The sequence below is a fragment of the Moschus berezovskii genome, chromosome 17 (genome assembly GCF_049115385.1).
Source record: "Moschus berezovskii isolate FMDL1 chromosome 17, NW_MosBer_1.0, whole genome shotgun sequence".
Lineage (NCBI taxonomy): Eukaryota > Metazoa > Chordata > Mammalia > Artiodactyla > Moschidae > Moschus > Moschus berezovskii.
In genome coordinates, this window is record NC_142476.1 from 40,502,742 (window position 1) to 40,524,047 (window position 21,306).

Below are 21,306 nucleotides of genomic sequence, written 5' to 3' on the forward strand. Positions count from 1 at the left end.
ATATCATGCTTTAGTGACTTTAAGGCCCCACTGAGTAAAGTTTAAATGTTCTTCCATATTTTGTGTTCTAACTGTGGTTCCAGCAAATTTATGCACAAGATGTTGTTTAGTTGCTCATCATATCCAACTCTTTGTGACCCCATGGACTGCAGCACCCCAGGCTTCCCTGTCCTTCACTATCTCCCAGAGTTTGCTCAGACTCATGTCCATTGAGTCGATGATACCATCCAATCATCTCATCCTCTGTTGCCCCTTCTCCTCCTGCCTTCAGTCTTTCCCAGCTTCAAGGTCTTTACAACGAGTCGGCTCTTTGCATCAGGTGGCCAAAGTACTGGAGCTCCTGCATCAGTCCTTACATTGAATATTCAGGGTTGGTTTCCTTTTGGATTGACTGGTTTAATCTCCTTGCTGTCCACGGTACTCTCATCCAGCACCACAGTTCAAAAGCTCAATTCTTGGGCGCCCAGCTTTATTTTTAGTCCAACTCTCACATCCATACATGACTACTGGAAAAACCATAGCTTTGACTAGAGGACCTTTGTCAGCAAAGTAATGTCTCTGCTTTTTAGTACGCTGTTTATGTTTGTCATAGATTTTCTTCCAAGGAGGAAGCATCTTTTAATTTCATGACTGCAGTCACCATCTGCAGTGATTTTGGAGCCCAAGAAAATAACGTCTGTCACTGTGTCCATTTTTTCCCATCTATTTGCCATGAATTGATAGGACCAGATGCCATGATCTTATTAGTTTTTGAATGTTGGGTTGTAAGCCTGTTTTTTTCATAAGATATTACTAGATTTAGTTGGTCTGATTATTTAACTGATGGCCTAGAATCCTGATAGGTATGTTTCAGTTTTTTATTTTGCTTTCTCCACTTCTTCAGGATTGGGTTCTGAAATTTTAAATTTTATTAAGATTTCTGTAGAATTTGAGAGCTTTCAAGTAAAAAAAGTACAGTTTTAGTTATGAGGACTATTTCACTTAAATGAAATTTAAGTTACATTTTCTTGAAATTTATCCAGAAGAAGAGTTTTCAAATTTGGTAACACTTTCCATCATTGAAATCTGAAACTTGAATTAAACACCTGATATTCATTTTTTTTTTTAAGGTGGATTTTGCAAATCGAGAAAGTCAGCTGGCATTTTATCACTGTATGGAAAAATCTGGTCAAGATATTAGAGACTTTTATGAAATGTTAGTAGAAAGAAGGTATGTATTTTCAACCTATCAGCATAGCTTGAATTTTAAAATTTCTAGTACATAAAATTTAGATGGGATTAAATTATGTTTTTCATGCCTTATTGCTACTCTCATTCCCCTCAAACTTATCCCTTTTATTATCCCCACGTATGGAAACACATTAAAAAATCAAGAGCTTTGTTTTAAATTCAGATCTCTTAAATAATTTGTGAATCAGAAAGCCAAAGTTGTATAAATTAGTAACTTTAGCTATGTAGAAAGTAAAGAATCCTTGGGAATTCCCTGGCCTTCCAGTGGAAGGACTTGCTGCTTTCACTGCCATGGACCTGGTTTCAATCCCTGATCAGGGAACTAAGATCCCACAAGCCACATGGCATGGCAAAAAATAAAGTAAACCGTACTTGTTAATGTTTGCAGTCATGGTTATGTGATATTTGATATTTTTTCTGCTGCTTGTGGGAATTGTAGGAACCATTACAGTTCACAGTCATTTAAGGTGTCACCATCTAAATCAGGCTAATGCTTAAAATTGCATCAGAACTGATGATTAATTCTTTTTTAGACCACATATATTAAAACACCCTGACAATGTCAGTGGGTTCTTCAAAAGCTGATCACATTTGAAAATGGAAGCTATCATCCATATGATAAAGCTTTGTCCAAACTTGCCTCTGTGATTAAATCTCCTGGAATGTTTGTACTAGATCTCCACCCCTGTAGATATGTGTTAGACAAAAGACTATTTGAGAAATGCCTTTAGACACTCAAGTATGAAACGGCTCTGTGGCAAGGATGAGGCAAATCCTGATCATGATCCCAGAAACCTATTGAGTGCATTCCCTTTTTATTGCCTCTTCTTGCCACTTCATTTTTGTTTAAATCAAAGAAGGTATATATTTCTTTTTCATTTCCTCATGGTGTTTAGTGTAATGGTCATTAAATACTTGGGCGGTTTTTAATGAAAAATGTCCCCTACAGACAAATTTCCAAAAGGGTGAACTTCTAAGGTGTCAGTGGTTTTTCACTAGTGAATTGGAATCCACGTTCTAAATTTTTCTGTGTGAGAGAGAAAGAGAATGAACATATGTGAGAACATGGTCTACATATCCTCTACAGGGAAGATTCTCCATCCTCCCCACCCCCACCCCCACAATATGAAGTCATTGTTAATACTTTAAGTGCTTATAGGAATTCTTAGCCATAAGTGAGTGGAAAATGTCTTGATGATCTAGTGGCACTTAAGACATAAAAATTTCATTAAAATTCTCTGTGTGTATGTTCAATATTTTTCTGAGAACAGTGTCTTGTGAGGGTTGGATAATGTTATGTGGGTGTTAGTTTTTTAATACTACCACTCAAATTAATTCATTTTACTGATGATCTGGCTCTGGCTTTGTTCTTTGGTCATTTACCCCTGTTGAGTGGAGTTTATCTCTAAAGCAGGAAGCATGAGGGTGTGGGACTTCACGTGACCCAGTTTTGCCTCATTTGGGTTCAGTGTTTCTGGAATGCATTCCTTTCAGTAGAACTTAAGAATCTTTGCCTTTTCCATAGAGTGGAAGGAAGTCATGCCACTCAATAGTTGATAAATAAGTAGGGCGGGGGGATGCTTTACCCGCTAATGACAGTTCAGCTCAAGAAAGCAAGTGATGACTCATTTTCATAGGGCTCTGCAGTTTAAAAGTATTTCTTTTATTCCCTTGAATACAGTGTCAGGGATTTGAATAGGGCTGTGACTCTTTTCATGTGTTACTTACAGTAGGAACTGACGATCAGATGACTTTGCTGTTAAGGTCACAGGCTCCTAAGTGACTGACTGGAAATAAACCCAGTGCATTTAGTTTACCTGCTAGTGTGTTGAGTCTTACAGGTCACCAAAGTGATTCTCAGCACAAATTTATGGGGTCACATTATGCTTTAGATGAATTTCTCACCTACTTATGGTAGTTTGGATATTGTGTAGTCATGGGAACAGCGTTCTCTGAAAACCTGACCTTTCAGAGTCCCTCCGGGTCCTGCCAGAGCCTTTTGTACATAGTACTGGTGTGCAGTTTTATTGTCTCTGGCTTGAGTTCCTTGGTGGCAGGAACACTCATTTCTTTTGGTAGAGTCCGGCAAAATGTGTACAAAATCATCATTTATTAAACTGAACAGTGTGGCACTAATGTTTACGTGTATACCTTTGACTTCTGTAACTTTTTTCTTTCACAGTTTGGACATAGTTTTAGTTTGCTTATTTTAGAAAATACCTGGAAGCCATTTTTAAACCTACTTTTAATGCAGGCAGTAAACTTACAGCCATTCTTGGTGTCTTAACCACTTTATATTAGAAAGCTTAGGGAATTCCCTGGTGGTCCAGTGGTGAGGACTCTGCACTTTCATTGCCAGGGGCTTGAGTTCAATCCCTGGTTGGGGAACTAAGATCCTGTAAGCCATGGTGTGATCAAGGGAAAAAAGGAAGCTTATAGTGTGTTCTCCTTTACATGTGAAAGTGATGCTTCCTTGGAGTTTGTATTTATGGTGATAATGAGTTAAGTCAGCCTAATTTTACAAAATGGGTGGCCAGTATTGAGGCAAAGAATCTGATTCCTATGGAACTGTAGAAGGATCATCTTGAATTGGTCATCCTATTAAATGAAATATCATAGATGTGTCATAAATGATTCTCTTTGAAATGATAAAGTTCAGTACAAATGCATATAATAAGGTGCTATTGATGCTTCCAGTGTTGAATGCTAAGTCTAGATGCTTCATTTGCTGTTGAAAATGGGTTAGAACATTGCCCAGTAGCAACTTTTACATACTTTTCTAAGGTTCATTCTTTCAACAAATTTGAGTACCTGCTATGAGCCAGAAAGACAAAAGCTCATGCTTTTAGAAGCTTAGGTTCAAGGTTCATTATGCTTCGTTGAGCTGCTGTTAGTAGTACGAGGTAGACTGAGTAAGCCACACTTGTTTGAAAGAACAAAAATAGGACTTGAACCAAGAGTAAAGGAATTGGCCTCTGTTACAGGTCAATTTCCATTTTATACACCATACACGTTCTTGCATGTAAATTCAATCCTATTTTGAATGCACTGGGTCATGTCACTTTAACAATTAAGGAATTCTTTTACAATTAAGGAATTATCTCACACAGTTTGTAATACATAATTTGTTATTTGCCCGGGTGGGGAAAAGTAGCAATTACTAAAGGCCAAGTATGTGCCTTGTATTATGTTAGGAAAGTTTTTACAAAGTTTCATCTTATTTAACCTTCTTGTTTAACTTATTCTTAAATAACAGTATCATTTTATAAGTGTAAAGATGGAGCCCAGGGAGACTGGCCCCCAATGTGTTTTTTTAAACTGTGTATTGAGGTAGAGGTTGTGGAGTTAGAAAGATTTTAGTTAAATTGTTAATCTATCTTTTCAAACAATACATTTGTTTCCGAAGCTGTGGTAAGACTATCTCTTGGCAGAAAAGTAATTGATGTATTTTAACTTAGTCTGTCTGAAATACTGTTTCAACATGTATTCAGTCTGACTAAATTACTGAAGTATATGTCTTCTTTAAAAAAAACAAAAGACTAAATCTACCAGATCTAGTCTGTATTTTATACACACCTCAATTTAGACTAGCCCGATTTTAAGCTCTTAGTGGCCACCTGTGGTTTGTAACTGTGGTATTGGATGGTGAAATTCTAATGATTCGGTCGTTGTTTAGTTGCAGAGTTGTGTCTGACTTTTTGTGACCCCATGGGTTATAGCCTGTCAGGCTCCTCTGTCTGTGGAATTTACCAGGCAAGAATACTGGAGTGGGTTGCCATTTCCTCTCCTTCCTTGTCTTGGGTGAGAGATGGAACCCATGTCTTTTGCATTGGCAGGTGGATTCTTTACCACTGAGCCACGAGGGATGCTCCAGTGCTAATAATTAAATAATGGCAAAGATTTTTAGAAGCAGGGCTCTGTAAATGTGTCATTGACGAGAAAACAAAAAACCAATATATTCTCTTTTCTCTTTGGCAGAGAAGAACGAAGGGGATCTTATGACTATAGCCAAGACCGTACATATTATGAGAATGTCCGTACTCCAGGCACATATCCTGAGGATTCCAGACGGGACTATCCAGCTCGAGGAAGAGAATTTTATTCAGAATGGGAAACTTACCAAGGAGACTACTATGAATCACGATATTATGATGATCCCCGGGAATATAGGGATTATAGAAATGATCCTTATGAGCAAGATATTCGGGAATACAGTTATAGACAAAGGGAACGAGAAAGAGAACGAGAAAGATTTGAGTCTGACCGGGACAGGGACCACGAGAGGAGAGCAGTGGAACGCAGTCAGAGTCCAGTGCACTTGCGGCGCCCTCAGAGCCCTGGAGCATCTCCCTCACAGTCCGAGAGACTGCCGAGTGATTCCGAGAGGAGGGTTTACAGCCGCTCCTCAGACCGGAGTGGAAGCTGCAGCTCACTTTCCCCTCCAAGATATGATAAACTTGACAAACCTCGTTTGGAACGCTATGCAAAGAATGAGAAGACAGATAAAGAACGAACTTTCGATCCCGAGAGAGTGGAAAGAGAGAGACGTTTAATAAGGAAGGAAAAGGTGGAGAAGGACAAAACTGACAAGCAGAAACGAAAAGGAAAAGTTCATTCCCCAAGTTCTCAGTCTTCGGAAACAGACCAAGAAAATGAGAGAGAACAAAGCCCTGAAAAATTGAGGAGTTCTAATAAACTGAGCAGAGAGAAAGCTGACAAAGAAGGATTAGCCAAAAACCGCTTGGAACTTATGCCTTGTGTGGTTTTGACACGAGTGAAAGAAAAAGAGGGGAAGGTTATTGACCATGCCCCTTTGGAAAAGCTGAAAACTAAGCTTGATAATGACTCTGTCAAGTCTTCTGCCTTAGATCAGAAACTTCAGACCTCTCAGACAGAGCCTGTAAAATCTGAATTGTCTAAACTGGAATCTGTTAGGATGAAAGTGCCAAAGGAAAGGGGGCTTTCAAGCCACATAGAAGTGGTAGATAAGGAAGGCCGGCCTAAACCCAGGAAGCACTTAAAACCAGAGCAGAGTGCTGATGGGGTGAGTGCTGGGGATTTGGAGAAGCTGGAGGCGAGGAAAAGGCGTTTTGCAGATTCCAATTTGAAAGTAGAAAGGCAGAAATCAGACCTCAAGAAAAGTAGTCCAGAGATGGAAGATACTCGGGTGCTTTTAAAGAAACAGCCTGATGTGTCATCTAGAGATGTCATTCTGCTGAGGGAAGGAGAGTCTGAAAAAAAGCCTATGAGGAAAGAAATTCTTAAAAGAGAATCTAAAAAACTTAAACTAGACAGACTTAATGCTGTGCCCAGCCCCAAAGACTGTCAGGAGCTTACCAGTATTTCTGTTGGGACTGGCTCAAGGCCCAACTCAGATCTGCAAGCAAGACTGAGAGAACCAGTAGGTGAATCTGTGGAAAATCAAGAAATCCAGTCAAAAAAATCCACTCCCTCAAAACCACAACTCAAACAGCTGGAGCTATTAGATGATCAAGGACCAGAGAGAGAAGATAATCGGAAAAACTATTGCAGTCTTCGTGATGAACCACTTGAATGTAAATCGGGCCAAGAGAAACCACATTCAGTAAATACTGAAGAAAAAATTGGCATTGATATTGATCACACGCAGAGTTACCGAAAACAAATGGAGCAGAGTCGTAGAAAACAGCAGATGGAGATGGAAATAGCCAAGTCTGAGAAGTTTGGCAGTCCTAAAAAAGAGGTGGATGAATACGAAAGACGTAGTCTTGTTCATGAGGTAGGCAAACCCCCTCAGGATGTCACCGATGACTCTCCTCCCAGCAAAAAGAAAAGGATGGACCATGTTGATTTTGACATCTGCACCAAGAGAGAAAGGAACTATAGAAGTTCACGCCAGATCAGTGAAGATTCTGAAAGGACTGGTGGTTCTCCCAGTGTCCGGCTTGGTTCCTTCCACGAAGATGATGACCCTATTGGTTCTCCTAGGGTACTGTCCATAAGAGGGTCTCCTAAAGTAGATGACAAAGGTCTCCCCTATTCTCATATAACAGTCAGAGAAGAGTCCTTGAAATTTAATCCTTATGATTCAAGCAGGAGAGAACAGATGGCAGACATGGCTAAAATCAAACTATCTGTCTTGAATCCTGAAGATGAACTAAATCGGTGGGATTCTCAAATGAAACACGATGCCAGCAGATTTGATGTGAGTTTCCCAAACAGCATAATTAAGAGAGACAGCCTTCGAAAGAGGTCTGTCCGTGACTTGGAACCTGGCGAGGTGCCTTCTGATTCTGATGAGGATGGTGAACACAAATCTCACTCACCTAGAGCCTCTGCATTATTTGAAAGTTCTCGGTTGTCTTTTTTATTGAGGGACAGAGAAGACAAACTACGTGAGAGAGAGGAAAGACTCTCCAGTTCTTTAGAAAGGAACAAATTTTACTCTTTTGCATTGGATAAGACAATCACACCAGACACTAAGGCTTTGCTTGAAAGAGCCAAATCCCTTTCTTCCTCTCGAGAAGAAAATTGGTCTTTTCTTGACTGGGACTCCCGATTTGCTAATTTTCGAAACAACAAAGATAAAGAAAAGGTAGACTCTGCTCCAAGACCTATTCCATCCTGGTACATGAAAAAGAAGAAAATCCGGACTGATTCAGAGGGAAAAATGGACGATAAGAAAGATGACCATAAAGAAGAAGAACAGGAAAGGCAAGAATTATTTGCTTCTCGTTTTTTACACAGCTCAATCTTTGAACAAGATTCCAAGCGACTGCAGCATCTAGAGAGGAAAGATGAAGAATCTGACTTTGTTTCCGGCAGGTTGTATGGGAGGCAGACCTCTGATGGGCTGAATAACACAACTGACTTGATTCAAGAGCCAGTAGTTCTTTTCCATAGCAGATTCATGGAACTCACACGAATGCAACAGAAAGAAAAAGAAAAAGACCAGAAACCCAAAGAGGTCGAGAAACAGGAAGATACAGAGGATCATCCCAAGACCCCTGAATCTGCTTCTGAGACTAAAGAGCCAGAACTAAAAACTCCATCTTCAGTTGGGCCTCCTAGTGTCACCGCTATAGCTCCAGAGTCAGCAGCAGCATCAGTGGAGAAGACAGCTGGTGAAAAGACTGGAGAGGGGCCTTCGGTGACAGAAGAAAAGACCACTGAGCCAGCCTCTGTCCCGGAAGAAGCAAAACCCGCAAATACAGATCTGGCTTCCATCACTGTGGAACAGCCTGAGCAAGGAGACTTGCCCCCAGGAGTGGACACCAGGAAAGACACTGCCGAGCCTCCTTCCGCTGTTGAAGGAGGCTCATCAGTCGATCAGCTGCCTTATCTGGATGCCAAGCCTCCAACTCCTGGGGCCTCATTTTCCCAGGTAGAGATCAGTGTAGATCCTGAGCCTAACAGCACCCAGACACTTTCAAAACCAACTCAGAAGCCTGAAGAAGCCGATGAGCCTCAAGTGGAAAAGCCAGACTTGGCCACTAACGTTGAACCAAACGCAAGTCAAAAAACGGAAGACGTTCCTGAGGTTCCGCCTCCGGCTACTGAAGTTGTAGAGACTGATCCTCCAGTTGCTGCAAAAGATAAAAAACCAAACAAAAGTAAACGTTCCAAGACTTCCGTTCAGGCAGCTGCAGCAAGTGTTGTGGAAAAGCCCGTCACCAGGAAGAGTGAGAGGATAGACCGGGAAAAGCTCAAGCGGTCCAATTCTCCCCGGGGAGAAGCACAGAAGCTTTTAGAACTGAAGATGGAGGCAGAGAAGATTACAAGGACTGCTTCTAAAAACTCAGCCGCGGACCCTGAACACCCCGAGCCAAGCTTGCCACTTGGCCGAACCAGGCGCCGGAATGTGAGGAGTGTTTACGCAACCATGGGCGATCATGACAGCCGCTCTCCAGTCAAGGAGCCTGTGGAGCAGCCGCGAGTGACCAGGAAGAGACTGGAGCGGGAGCTGCAGGAGGCCGCGGCGGTTCCCACGACCCCTCGGAGGGGGAGGCCTCCAAAGACTCGCCGTCGGGCCGATGAGGATGACGAGACCGAGGCCAAAGAAGTCGAGACGGTCAAACCAGCTGAGGGCTGGAGATCCCCACGATCCCAGAAAGTAGCTGCTGGTGGTCAACAAGGGAAGAGGGGGAGAAATGAACCCAAAGTTGACCCCGAGCGTCCTGCGGCGACCACTGAGGGGAGTCCCCAAGCGAACGTGAGAGACAATAATACAAAACCCAAGGCTGATAGAGAAGCAGCCGCGAGTGAACAGACACGCGACAAGAAGGAAATCAGCAGAGATGCACCTGCAACGCCCCCAGCTGAAGTAGTGGAGAAAAAAGCAGCCCCGGAGAAAAACTCCAAGTCAAAGAGAGGACGATCTCGAAACTCTAGGTCGGCAGTGGACAAATCTGCAAACGTGAAAAATGCGGAAGCCACCGTGAGTCCCAGTGTGGCTGCAGGCCCTTCAGAACTGCCGGTGGAGAAGGAGGCTGGGGTCGTGGCAGTTTCCCCCGAAAAGAGCAAGAGTCCCCAGAAGGAGGGGAGTGTATCATCACAGTTGAACGGTGAGCCCGCTGAACCAGACAAGGAACCAGAGAAGGAGGATGTGTCTGCCTCCAAGCAGTCCCCAGAAGCAAATCAGTTAGCCCGGCAGATGGAGCTGGAGCAGGCCGTGGAGAACATCGAGAAGCTCACAGAAACCTCCACACCCGCAGCTTTCAAAGCAGCAGCTCCTGATGCCGCAGAGGGCCTCTCTACAGAGGACAGGGACAAGCCTGCACACCAAGCCAGCGAAACAGAACTGGCCGCGGCCATCGGGTCCATCATCAATGACATTTCTGGGGAGCCAGAAAACTTCCCTGCACCGCCACCTTACCCTGCGGAATCTCAGACAGATCCACCACCTCCTGAGGAAGGCATGGAGCCTGAGACCAATGAGGCTGTGTCTGGCATCTTGGAGACAGAGGCGGCTGCTGAATCTTCTAGGCCACCAGGCAGTGCATCTGACCCCTCAGCAGGCCCAGCAGACAACAAGGAAGCCAGAGGAGATAGCAGCGAAACCTCCCACTCAGTGCCAGGAGCCAAGGGGTCAAAAGAAGCAGAAGTTACTCTGGTTCGGAAAGATAAAGGGCGCCAGAAGACTACTCGATCACGCCGCAAACGGAATACAAACAAGAAAACAGGCAGCACTGCAGAGACCCACGTCCCTGAACCTGACCAGGTTCAAAGCAAGAGCCCCGCTTCAAGTGACGGGACGACGGTACAACCCCCAGAAGCTCCACAGGAAGAAAAGCAGAATGACAAGCCCCAGTGCACTGCTTCTGAGTCATGTGCTTCTGACCCAAGCAAGACTCCATCCCGAGAGGATCTGCCCCAAGAAAGCAGCATGGAGGAGGAGACTCCGAGCAGAGCGCCTGCGCCCCCAGACCCCGCCCCTCCTTCGCAGCCTGCCCCTGTGCATGACGAGCCTCAAGCCAGATTCAAGGTGCACTCCATCATTGAAAGTGACCCAGTGACCCCGCCCAGTGACTCAAGCATGCCCACCCCCCCAATTCCCTCTGTAACAATAGCAAAGCTCCCACTCCCTGTCACTGCTGGGGGGATCCCACAGCAGAGTCCCCCTGCGAAGGTGACAGAGTGGATCACGAGGCAGGAGGAGCCACAGGCACAGTCTACCCCGTCTCCGGCTCTTCCCCCAGACACCAAGGCCTCTGACATCGACACCAGCTCCAGTACGCTAAGGAAGATCCTCATGGACCCCAAATATGTATCTGCTACGGGTGTCACTTCCACGAGTGTCACAGCTGCCATTGCAGAGCCTGTCAGCGCTGCCCCTTGCCTGCATGAGGCACTGCCCCCTCCAGCTGAATCTAAAAAACCTGTTCTAGAAGAAAAAACAGCAACTCCGGTAACTAACATCTCTGACACGCAGGCCTCAGAGGTTCCAGTAGCCACTGACAAAGAAAAGGTGACTCCAGTCATTGCTCCCAAAATTACTTCTGTCATTAGCCGGATGCCTGTCAGCATTGATTTGGAGAATTCGCAGAAGATAACTCTGACAAAACCTGCTCCTCAGACCCTAACGGGCCTAGTGAGTGCCCTGACTGGCCTGGTGAATGTCTCCTTGGTCCCGGTGAATGCACTGGCCGGCCCTGTGAATGCCCTGAAAGGCCCTGTGAAGGGCTCAGTGGCCACACTGAAAGGCTTGGTGAACACTCCTGCTGGCCCCGTGAACGTCCTGAAGGGACCAGTCAATGTCCTGACAGGGCCCGTGAACGTTCTCACCACTCCGGTGAACGCCGCCACCAGTGTGGTGAACGCTGCCACGGGTGCAGTGAACGCCACTCCAGGCACGGTGAATGCCGCCACGGGTGCAGTGACGGTCACGGCGGGTGCGGTGACCGCTGCCTCTGGGGGTGTGACAGCCACGACAACGGGTGCCGTGACGGTGGCAGGTGCAGTGATCGCACCGTCAGCAAAGTGCAAACAGAGGTCCAGCAGCAATGACAACAATCGGTTCCACCCGGGGTCTATGTCTGTGATTGATGATCGCCCAGCAGACACAGGCTCCGGTGCCGGGCTGCGTGTGAACACTTCCGAAGGGGTTGTGCTCCTGAGCTATTCGGGGCAGAAGACTGAAGGGCCCCAGCGGATCAGCGCCAAAATTAGCCAGATCCCCCCAGCAAGCGCGATGGACATTGAGTTTCAGCAGTCGGTGTCCAAGTCTCAGGTCAAACCCGATTCTGTCACACCGTCTCAGCCTCCGGCCAAAGGCCCTCAAGCTCCTTCAGGCTATGCAAACGTGGCCACCCATTCTACTCTGGTACTGACTGCACAGACATACAGCGCATCCCCTGCGATCTCATCGGTGAAGGCCGACCGCCCGTCCTTGGAGAAGCCCGAGCCCATTCACCTGTCTGTGTCCACACCTGTCACCCAGGGTGGCACAGTGAAGGTCCTCACCCAGGGCATAAACACACCCCCCGTGCTGGTTCACAACCAGCTAGTCCTCACCCCGAGCATAGTCACCACGAACAAAAAGCTTGCTGACCCCGTCACCCTCAAAATAGAGACCAAGGTCCTTCAGCCGGCGAACCTGGGCTCCACTCTTACTCCCCACCACGCTCCGGCTCTGCCCAGCAAACTGCCAGCAGAAGTGAACCACGTCACATCAGGGCCCAGCACCCCGACAGATCGAACGGTGTCCCACCTGGCAGCCACCAAGCCAGATGCGCATTCCCCTCGACCCAGTGGGCCCGCTCCAAGCCCGTTCCCACGGGCGTGCCACCCCAGCAGCACCACGTCCACCGCACTGTCCACGAACGCCACGGTCATGCTGGCGGCAGGCATCCCTGTGCCCCAGTTCATCTCCAGCATCCACCCGGAGCAGTCTGTCATCATGCCTCCGCACAGCATCACCCAGACTGTGTCCCTCAGCCACCTGTCTCAGGGCGAGGTGAGGATGAACACGCCCACACTGCCCAGCATCACCTACAGCATCCGGCCTGAGACACTCCACTCTCCACGGGCCCCGCTGCAGCCGCAGCAGATAGAGGTCCGGGCCCCGCAGCGCACCGGCACCCCCCAGCCAGCCGCAGCTGGGGTGCCCGCCCTGGCCTCCCAGCACCCTCCAGAGGAGGAAGTGCACTACCACCTGCCCGTGGCTCGAGCCGCAGCCCCCGTGCAGTCGGAGGTGCTGGTCATGCAGTCTGAGTACCGGCTGCACCCATACACCGTGCCTCGGGATGTGAGGATCATGGTGCATCCTCACGTGACGGCCGTCAGCGAGCAGCCCCGGGCGGCAGACGGAGTTGGGAAGGTGCCGCCAGCCAGCAAGGCCCCTCAGCAGCCAGGGAAAGAAGCTGCTAAGACGGCAGATGCCAAAACTGCCCCCGCCCCTGCCTCTCACGGGGAGGCCCGCATCCTCACAGTCACCCCTAGCAACCAGCTCCAGGGGCTGCCTCTGACCCCACCAGTGGTGGTGACCCACGGGGTGCAGATCGTGCACTCGAGCGGGGAGCTCTTCCAGGAGTACCGGTACGGAGACGTCCGCACCTACCATGGCCCAGCCCAGCTCACACACACGCAGTTCCCTGCCGCGGCCTCCATCGGCCTGCCTTCCCGGACCAAGACTCCCGCCCAGGTGAGCACACCCAATCTGTCTCTGGTCCAGAGAGTTGGGGGTACCAATGAGGTCCCTGAAATATGTCGTCCTTTTTGTGGATTTCAAGAGGAGCTTCCTCAACTTCAGAATGAAGGGATCAGATTACAGCAGAGCCTGGGGACATGAGGGAGCTCACAGTGGGAGTGGGTGGTGTGGCAGCTCTGACCCGAGGGGGTGACAAGGTAGGAAACAGGTGACTTTTTACCAGAACCCTCAATCCTGAATGCCCAAGAGCGGGGCCATCTGGTTAAAGCTTCTTTTGGGGGCCTGGCTGCCAGGAGCTGCCCTGCAGGTGACCCATCCGGGGGCTTTTGGCTGCTTGGTTGAGGGCAGGATGCTCTTTGTGTGAAACAGACTGACTCTTCCTTTTTCTTCCCACCCAACTCCAGGGCCCCCCTGAAGGCGAGCCCTTACAGCCCGCTCAGCCCGCACAGCCCCTCCAGCCTGTGCAATCCGCACAGCCCGCCCAGCCTGCACAGCCCTCCCAGCTCAGCCAGCCTCCAAGCAGCAAGATGCCTCCGGTGTCCCAGGAAGCCAAGGGCACCCAGACAGGAGTCGAGCAGCCGCGCCTCCCTAACGTCTCTGCCAGCAGGCCGGCTGAGCCTCATATCCAGGTCCAGAGGGCACAGGCAGAGACGAGCCAGACCTCCTATCCCTCCCCTGTGTGTGTCTCTTTGAAACCTGACCTCCCGACTCCTCTTCCTGCTCAGGCTGCCCCAAAGCAGCCGCTGTTTGTCCCCACCTCCTCAGGCCCCAGCACCCCTCCGGGACTGGCTCTGCCCCATTCTGAAGCCCCACCCACCCCCAAACAAGATTCCTCTTCACACTTGACTTCCCAGAGGCCTGTGGATATGGTGCAACTTCTGAAGGTAAGCTTGGACAGGGCCTCCCCTACCACCCTCCAAGCTTTACGTTGTGTTCACTATCCTGAGATCCCCACTTGGATCAGCACTTTCTACTCAGGGCCATGACCAGCATGGCCTCATTCTCTAGCCGTGAGCTCACTGTTCTTTGTTTCCCTGCGAGCAGAAGTACCCCATCGTGTGGCAGGGCCTCCTGGCCCTCAAGAACGACACGGCTGCTGTGCAGCTCCACTTCGTCTCTGGCAACAATGTCCTGGCCCATCGGTCCCTGCCCCTCTCTGAAGGAGGGCCCCCCCTGAGGATTGCCCAGAGGATGCGGCTGGAGGCCTCACAGCTGGAAGGGGTTGCCCGAAGGATGACGGTAAGGCTCAGGGCCCAGGTGAGCCACTGTCCCACCCACAAAGAGGGAGGGCACGGGTGGCCCCCACTGTCTCCCTGGCTTGTTTTGGGGTGCAGTAATGGGATTCTTGGAGTGGATGATGAAGGGCGTGTTCTGTCTCCACTAGGGGTGTAAAGTTTCTCTAGACCCAGAGATGAGGCTCTTTTTCATTCAGCAAGTATATGGATGGACCTCAAGGTCATCTCAGTAGTAGGGTTTTTTGTGGATTTAGGAGCCAAATCCCCTGGGTTGGATAGTCGTCTTTTTGGTCTCTGACCTTCTTTTGTGAGGTGGCCTCTGATCACTGACAACTCCCTCTTCTCCAGGTGGAGACAGATTACTGTCTGCTGTTGGCTCTGCCCTGCGGCCGCGACCAAGAGGATGTCGTGAGCCAGACAGAGTCGCTCAAGGCTGCGTTCATCACTTATCTGCAGGCCAAGCAGGCGGCAGGGATCATCAATGTTCCCAACCCCGGCTCCAATCAGGTCAGCCCAGCGTCCTGCCTTGGCACGCACATGCCTCTGGGGGTTGTGGGTAGTGTTGTTGGGCAGTTTGACTAACCTGCCAGTGCCAACTAGAGGAGTCCAGGACTGTTTTCCAGAGGAGCTAGACAAAGGGGCATTCTGGATGGAGGAGACCAGCTGGGGATGGGCATGTATGGGCAGGACTGCTGTTTGCCCATCTGGGAGACAGTGGACAGCTGAGACAGCAAGGTTTTTCTTTAGTAAAAGAGGGTCCCAGGGAGGCGGTTAGTTTGTTTTCTGATAGCTAGTTTTCTTCTGAAAGTCTCAAGAGACCTTAGCTGGTTGGGAACTTGACTCAGCCTGGCTCTGTGTGTTGGGCCTTCAGGGCCCCCCAGTTGGGAGTTTGAGGGAGGAGAGGTAGTGGGTGGGTGATGTGAAGCTGGGGGTCCCAGTTCTCTCTCTCGTCCCCACTCCAGCCTGCCTACGTGCTGCAGATCTTCCCACCCTGCGAGTTCTCTGAGAGTCACCTGTCCCGGCTGGCCCCTGACCTCCTGGCCAGCATCTCCAACATTTCTCCCCACCTCATGATTGTTATTGCCTCTGTGTGAGCCACTGAATGGTCACCACTCAGTGTATCTTCCTGAGGCTCTGCAGCAAAAAGTCACACACAGGACAACCCAGCCGAGTGGAGGAAGAAGCTGCCGAAGGGGACAGACTCCACTGCCAGACGGCCAGCCTCACCCTCCTGCCCGCCCGCCCGGCTCAGTCGGACAGACCCCTCTGGGCAGTGGTGCTGCTACTTGTATGTTTACATGACGTTTAGCCCAAGGACAGACCACCAACTGATGGACTTGCAGACACCTTGAGGCTGGGTTTCTCTCTCCTCTTTTTGGAGAAAAGGAACAGGGCAGTGGGATTTTGTTTTTGTTTTTAAGAAACAAAACAGAACTGCCTTTGCACTAAATTAGTGACTTGGACTTTTGCACAGTGAAGACAGGCTGTGACACTCTGGATGTCTTGGTGTACGTGAACACACATCGCAGACTCACGCAGGACTTCAAACATCTGCTGAAACCTTGGGGTCAAGGAACATTTCATTGAGTTGTTTGGTCCCCACTCCCCCCTCCCCCTTGCTCATTTGGATGTCACCTCTCTTCATTCTGCCACCGTCGTCTTTGATTCACCCAGGATGTACAGTTTACAATCAAAAAGAGCAAATGGAAGGATTTTCTCTCCTAGTGGAATATGCAGAACTTGGGATGTGTGTATATATAAATATATAATATATATAAATATATATAATACTGACTTAAAAATCAAATTCCCTGACATACATTTTTTTTAATCTGTGCCAAAAATGTGTTTTCAGAGAAAATCTTATTTTCATACTCAGACTTTGTATTGTCACCCATTTGTATAAGTGCGCTTCGTTATAGCACGGGCCCTGCTCCCACAATTTGGAAGTGTCACACACACAAAAAGACTGTACAAAAAGACTGGCTTCCCTTCTTCCTGTGACCTTGACCTCTCCCCCAACTTCCTAACACTTATTAATTTATGAAACTGTTTTTCTCAGCGCAGTTTTGTTTTGTGTGTCCATTGGATTACAAACTTTATTAAAAAATACAAAACATGTCAAGTGTGGATGTGATTTTCACTTGGATGGGAGGACCAGGGGTCCTTGGCCTCTAAGAACAGTAAGCCCTCACTCCATGTTTGCTTTCAATCCCCTAAGTCTGTATATGGAACCCATCTCCTTTCTGCCACTAATCCTCCCCAAAGATCATTTTATCTTGTACAAAAATTCATCACAGACTGACTTTAACCACCTTTTCACTGCTGTAGTGGTAATGTGACACTTCAAGGTCCCAACTGGTTTCTGGGTAATGTTGAAGGCACTTCAAATTTGATAAAGAATAGGGCCACTGCCCAGTCAAACTCAGAAACATATTAAGAAAGCTTTGGGGTCTTGTCCCTTCCTCCTCTGGGTAAGGTGCAGGCTGGCCCTGCAGCAGCTGCGTCTGAACAGCTGGACCCACCACAAGGTGAGGAGTTGGGCAGGGAGGGGTAGAACACAAAGACTGGTCTCACCTGCAGCACCCCTGGACTCCAGACAGACCTGCACTTCCAGTGCTGGATGCTGCTGTCTCTGAGTGAGGAATTACAACCGCTGGGGGACAAGCCATATGGAGAAGCGGCAGAGATGGCATCTGGGGACCCCCTGCTTCTCCATCCCCACTGCTACACTGCCCACCTCCCCATCAGAGCTCTGGGCCGCTCATTCCTGTTCCTCCAGCCCCTCACCTTAGAGATTCCACTGATTCAGGGCAAGTAAGTATTCCCAGAAGATGACGCTGGCCTGGCCTTAATCTTGCAGCCAGAGTTACCATGAAGCAATGTGGTGCTCTCTGGCTTCCTTAAACCCAACAGAACCAGGCCTCTGCTCTGCCTACCTTGCTGCTCTGGCTGAATGAGCCCTCGAGCTGGGCCCTGCACGGGTGTCCTGGATCCTGGTAAGCAGTGTGGCCAAGCCCTTTGGGCCCAGCTCCCAACACGTGAGCAGAGGGGGGCAGGGTCACAGCTGTGTTCCACGGCAGAGAGGGAAGGTCCAGTCCTCAGGTTAAGCAAGTGAGAGGCCTCCAAAGAGGAGACCGGATGAGAGGACGGGGCTTGTGGAGCCACGGTTTCTCTGGTGTGCTGCCCACACCCCAACTCTGGCGAAGGAGTCAGCCTCCTTCTAGACAGGTCTCGGGGCTCCCTGAAAAGGGGCAGCCTGGCCTTCCCAAGAAGCGGGCTCTGCTGGCTGGTGACTGGTGGAGCAGCCCTTCTGTGGCATCAGCTAAAGCTTCCACCCCACCCCCACAGGGAGCTACAGGCAGCATTAGAAAATAATCAAATTTATTCTCTCTAGGGAATGGGGTCACCCTTCTCAGTTCTAGGGTGCCATCCATCCTTAAATAGGAGGAAGGATGCCTGCTCACTCGGCAGGCGGTGGACATTCAGGGGCTGTAGGGGGTGTCTCTGCCAGGGCAGGCTGCCCATCAGCCCCATCCCGAGGGCGGAAAACCAGCTCCCCGGCCTGCAGCACCTGCCCGGCTGGCCACGTGCTGCCCGGCCCATACTGCTGGTAGAAGTCCGCATCTGTCTGGAACATGACCAGTGCCTGGGCCGTGTGGATCCGCACATGCTGGGCCAGGCTGTTGGCATCCAGGAACTTATCCCCGCAGGAATCACAGGCATAGAGGATGTGGGTGTTAGGATCTGTGGGAGGTAGGGGTGCGGTCACGGCAGGAAGGGCCCTCAGGCCCACCACCTTCCCCGAAGGCAGCTCTGCTCCCCTCTCACCTTCTTCCTGCACTTGCTTCACAGCTTTGCTGATCTCGGCTTTAAGGACTTCAGTCTCATCAGCAGTCACTGCGGCCCCTACTGGCACCACTGTGGGCGGAATCAGCAAGGCCTGAGACCGGTCACCTGCTCCTCTGCAGATGCCCCAGAGGCAGCCCTGCTGTGACCACCCCCTGCTGCCCTGGGAGCTGAGTGATGTCCGCACCTGTGAGCTGTGTGACAGCCGTTGCTGCCAGTGCCTCGGTAGCCAGCGTGACCATGTCATCGACAGTGACCACACTGACCTCACCGCCCTCCTCTGGCTCCAGGATTTTGATGCCGGCCTTGCCCTGGTGCACAGTCTTCACATGGGAGCGAAGGTTGTCCACCCGGTTGAAGCCGCGACCACACTTGTCACACAGGTAGGGCTTCTCTCCTGGGGGGGGAGGCAAGGTTCTCTCCTGCCATTGGGGGGAGGGTGCAGGGGGGAGGACCTCAGTGGCCTCCAGCTTCCCCTGCAGCCCTGTCTTTCTAGCAGGAAATGCTCTGGGGTGGCCACTTGAAGCACAGATGGCCCTTCTAGAAAGTCTGAGAAAGTGGGGCCCTCCTGGCAGTTAAACTGCTTTGGAGGCGGCCTGCAGCAAGTGTCAGCTCCCAAGACTAGGGTCCAGGGCGTCTCCCACCCCTCCCCCCCACACCACCCGGCCCAGGGTCAGGGCCTGGGACAGAAGTGGGCACACACTCACCAGTGTGGATAATGATGTGCTTAGACAGGTCCCCCACGTTCACGAAGGCCTTGCTGCACACGCTACACTTGTGGGGGCGGATATTATCATGGTGGCGGATATGATTGGCCAACTGGCTGGACTGGACGAATCTGCAGGGCCAGAGGAGGGGCTTGCACTGAACCGCCTAGGCTAAGGAGGGGCTGAGATGGAAGAGGACTTGGGGACCTGCCCTGGACAGCCGTGTGACCGGCTCCTGAGCGGACCGGACAAAGCGGGCTTGTGCTCTGTCTGACCCTCTCCGCCCACCCAGTGCTGGGACGCCACCGTGCCTGGATGGGAGGTGGGGGGGCAGGCAGAAGGGCAGCACCTCTTGCCACAGCGCTCACAGACGTACGGCTTCTCCCCGGTGTGCTGGCGCACATGGGCAATGAGAGAGCTGGCCTGGGTGAAGGCTTTGCCGCACATCACACACTGGCATGGCTTCTCACCTGGGGACGCAGGCAGAAGCCGGGGCAAGATGTTAGCACCTCCCTTTCTTCCATGTCCCCGCGTCGCCCCCGCGAGGCTCACCCACCCACCCGTGTGAATGCGAACGTGCCGCTGCAGGGCGCCGGGGTCAGCGAACTGCCGCTGGCAGTGGACACACACGTAGGGTTTCTCCCCGCTGTGGATCCGCAGGTGCCGCTTCAGGTTCCCTGTGGCGAGACCAAGGGAAGGCTTGGCAGGAGGTGGGGAGGCGCGGGGTCGCCGTGGGGTGGAGGCCGGGGCCAGCCGGGCCCTACCTGAGGTGGTGAACTGCTTTCCACACTCCCGGCACTTGAGGGGCCCGTCGGCGATGTGGATCTTCAGGTGGGCCTTCAGATTCCCCACCTGCGCCCAGACAGGGGGTCAGAGGGCCAGCCCCTCCCTCCCCGGAACCTCTGGTCTTGGTCCTCTCCGGGCAGTCCTGTGGGGGGTTCCACCCTTCCTCCAGTCCGGTGGAGAAGGCAAACCCCCTCCGGATCTGCCCTCCCAGTTTCTTCTCCCTCCACCCACCTGGTTGAACTTCTTGTCGCAGTGCGGGCACTTGTGCTCCTTGTCGGTGTCGTGCGTCTCCAGGTGGCGCATCTTCGATGTGGGGTCGGAGAAGGAGCGGCCGCAGTAGTCGCACTGGTAGGGCTTCTCGCCGCTATGCACCAGCTGGTGCCGCTTGAGGTTGCCCGACGTGGTGAAGAGCTTGCCACAGTCCTCGCAGCGGTAGCGCGCCTCGCCCGAGTGCCGCTTCTTGTGCAGGTTCAGCAGGCTGATGAGCCGGTAGCTCTTGCCGCACTCCTCGCAGCCGTAGGGCTTCAGCGGGCTGGCGGCAGAGCGTGGAGGAGTAGGGGTCGCGGGGGGGTGCTCGGTGGGGATCCAGGGTGGGTCAGGCGGAGGAAAGGGCGGCCCCAGGGCCTACCTGTGTGTCTTCTCGTGGGCCTTGCAGGCGGCCGGGTCAGAGAAGGCCTTGCTGCACTCCCGGCACGAGAACGGCTTCTCGCCCGTGTGGATGCGGATGTGCCGCTTGAAGTTCCCGGTGTGCGTGAACTCCTTCCCACAGTCCTGCGGGTGCAGGGGGCGGGGTCAGGGGCGGAGCCGGGCGGGGCCCGGGGCGGGGCCGCCACCGCCCGCGGCGCACCTCGCACTTGTGGATGACCGAGCCATAGGCCTTGGACTCCGTGCGGTCGCCGTAGGTGCCCGAGCGCAGGCCTCGCGCCTCAGCGCTGAGTTCCTGGCCCGAGTCCGTGCTGGCTGACTCCTCACTCTCCTCTGGGGCCTCGCCCTTCTCCAGTGGCGGCCCCTCTTCTTTGACCACCGCGGGCGCGGTGCCCTCCTCCTCCTCTCGCTCTTCTCCCTTCCTGGCCGGCTCCACCTCCATTTCTACCACGAGAAGGGCAGACACTGAGGCATCTTGGGGGTTGGGCGGTGGGGGTGTCAAGTGAGGCTGGGGGCCGGCTCTTCTCTGCGTGGGCGCCTCGCAAACGGCTGGCAGGGTCTGGAAGCTGCAGGGCAGCTGGAGGAAGCCTAGGGAGACCGATGACCTGGACAGTGCTACCTGAAGGTTACAGATGGGCCTCAGTCCATCAGGTCCCCAAGCTGGTGACCCAGGTGGGAAGAATGCTGTCAGCCAGCAAGCACTGGGGGCAGGGGTGGGTGCCAGGGG

At 51.2% G+C, this 21,306-nt stretch overlaps 2 protein-coding genes across 7 annotated transcripts in view; one reads left to right on the top strand and one right to left on the bottom strand.

The window, feature by feature from the left end:
• SPEN (spen family transcriptional repressor) overlaps window positions 1–16,717 on the top strand; it is an 87,922-nt gene extending 71,205 nt beyond the window's left edge. For all 4 annotated transcript variants that reach the window (XM_055419285.2, XM_055419286.2, XM_055419287.2 and 1 more), the window contains 6 exons: window positions 1,110–1,210; window positions 5,209–13,351; window positions 13,762–14,241; window positions 14,402–14,596; window positions 14,941–15,099; window positions 15,555–16,717. In XM_055419285.2, coding sequence (XP_055275260.2) covers window positions 1,110–1,210; window positions 5,209–13,351; window positions 13,762–14,241; window positions 14,402–14,596; window positions 14,941–15,099; window positions 15,555–15,686 — 9,210 coding nt within the window. In that variant the 3' untranslated portion in view covers window positions 15,687–16,717. The remainder of the gene's footprint in view (window positions 1–1,109; window positions 1,211–5,208; window positions 13,352–13,761; window positions 14,242–14,401; window positions 14,597–14,940; window positions 15,100–15,554) is intronic.
• A 1,242-nt stretch (window positions 16,718–17,959) lies between these two features.
• Window positions 17,960–21,306, bottom strand: part of ZBTB17 (zinc finger and BTB domain containing 17) — a 28,145-nt gene continuing 24,798 nt past the window's right edge. For all 3 annotated transcript variants that reach the window (XM_055419289.2, XM_055419290.2, XM_088845351.1), the window contains 10 exons: window positions 20,782–21,023; window positions 20,563–20,705; window positions 20,166–20,466; window positions 19,913–20,000; window positions 19,709–19,825; window positions 19,498–19,618; window positions 19,149–19,279; window positions 18,629–18,838; window positions 18,424–18,513; window positions 17,960–18,339 (listed from right to left, as the gene is read on the bottom strand). In XM_055419289.2, coding sequence (XP_055275264.1) covers window positions 18,056–18,339; window positions 18,424–18,513; window positions 18,629–18,838; window positions 19,149–19,279; window positions 19,498–19,618; window positions 19,709–19,825; window positions 19,913–20,000; window positions 20,166–20,466; window positions 20,563–20,705; window positions 20,782–21,023 — 1,727 coding nt within the window. In that variant the 3' untranslated portion in view covers window positions 17,960–18,055. The remainder of the gene's footprint in view (window positions 18,340–18,423; window positions 18,514–18,628; window positions 18,839–19,148; window positions 19,280–19,497; window positions 19,619–19,708; window positions 19,826–19,912; window positions 20,001–20,165; window positions 20,467–20,562; window positions 20,706–20,781; window positions 21,024–21,306) is intronic.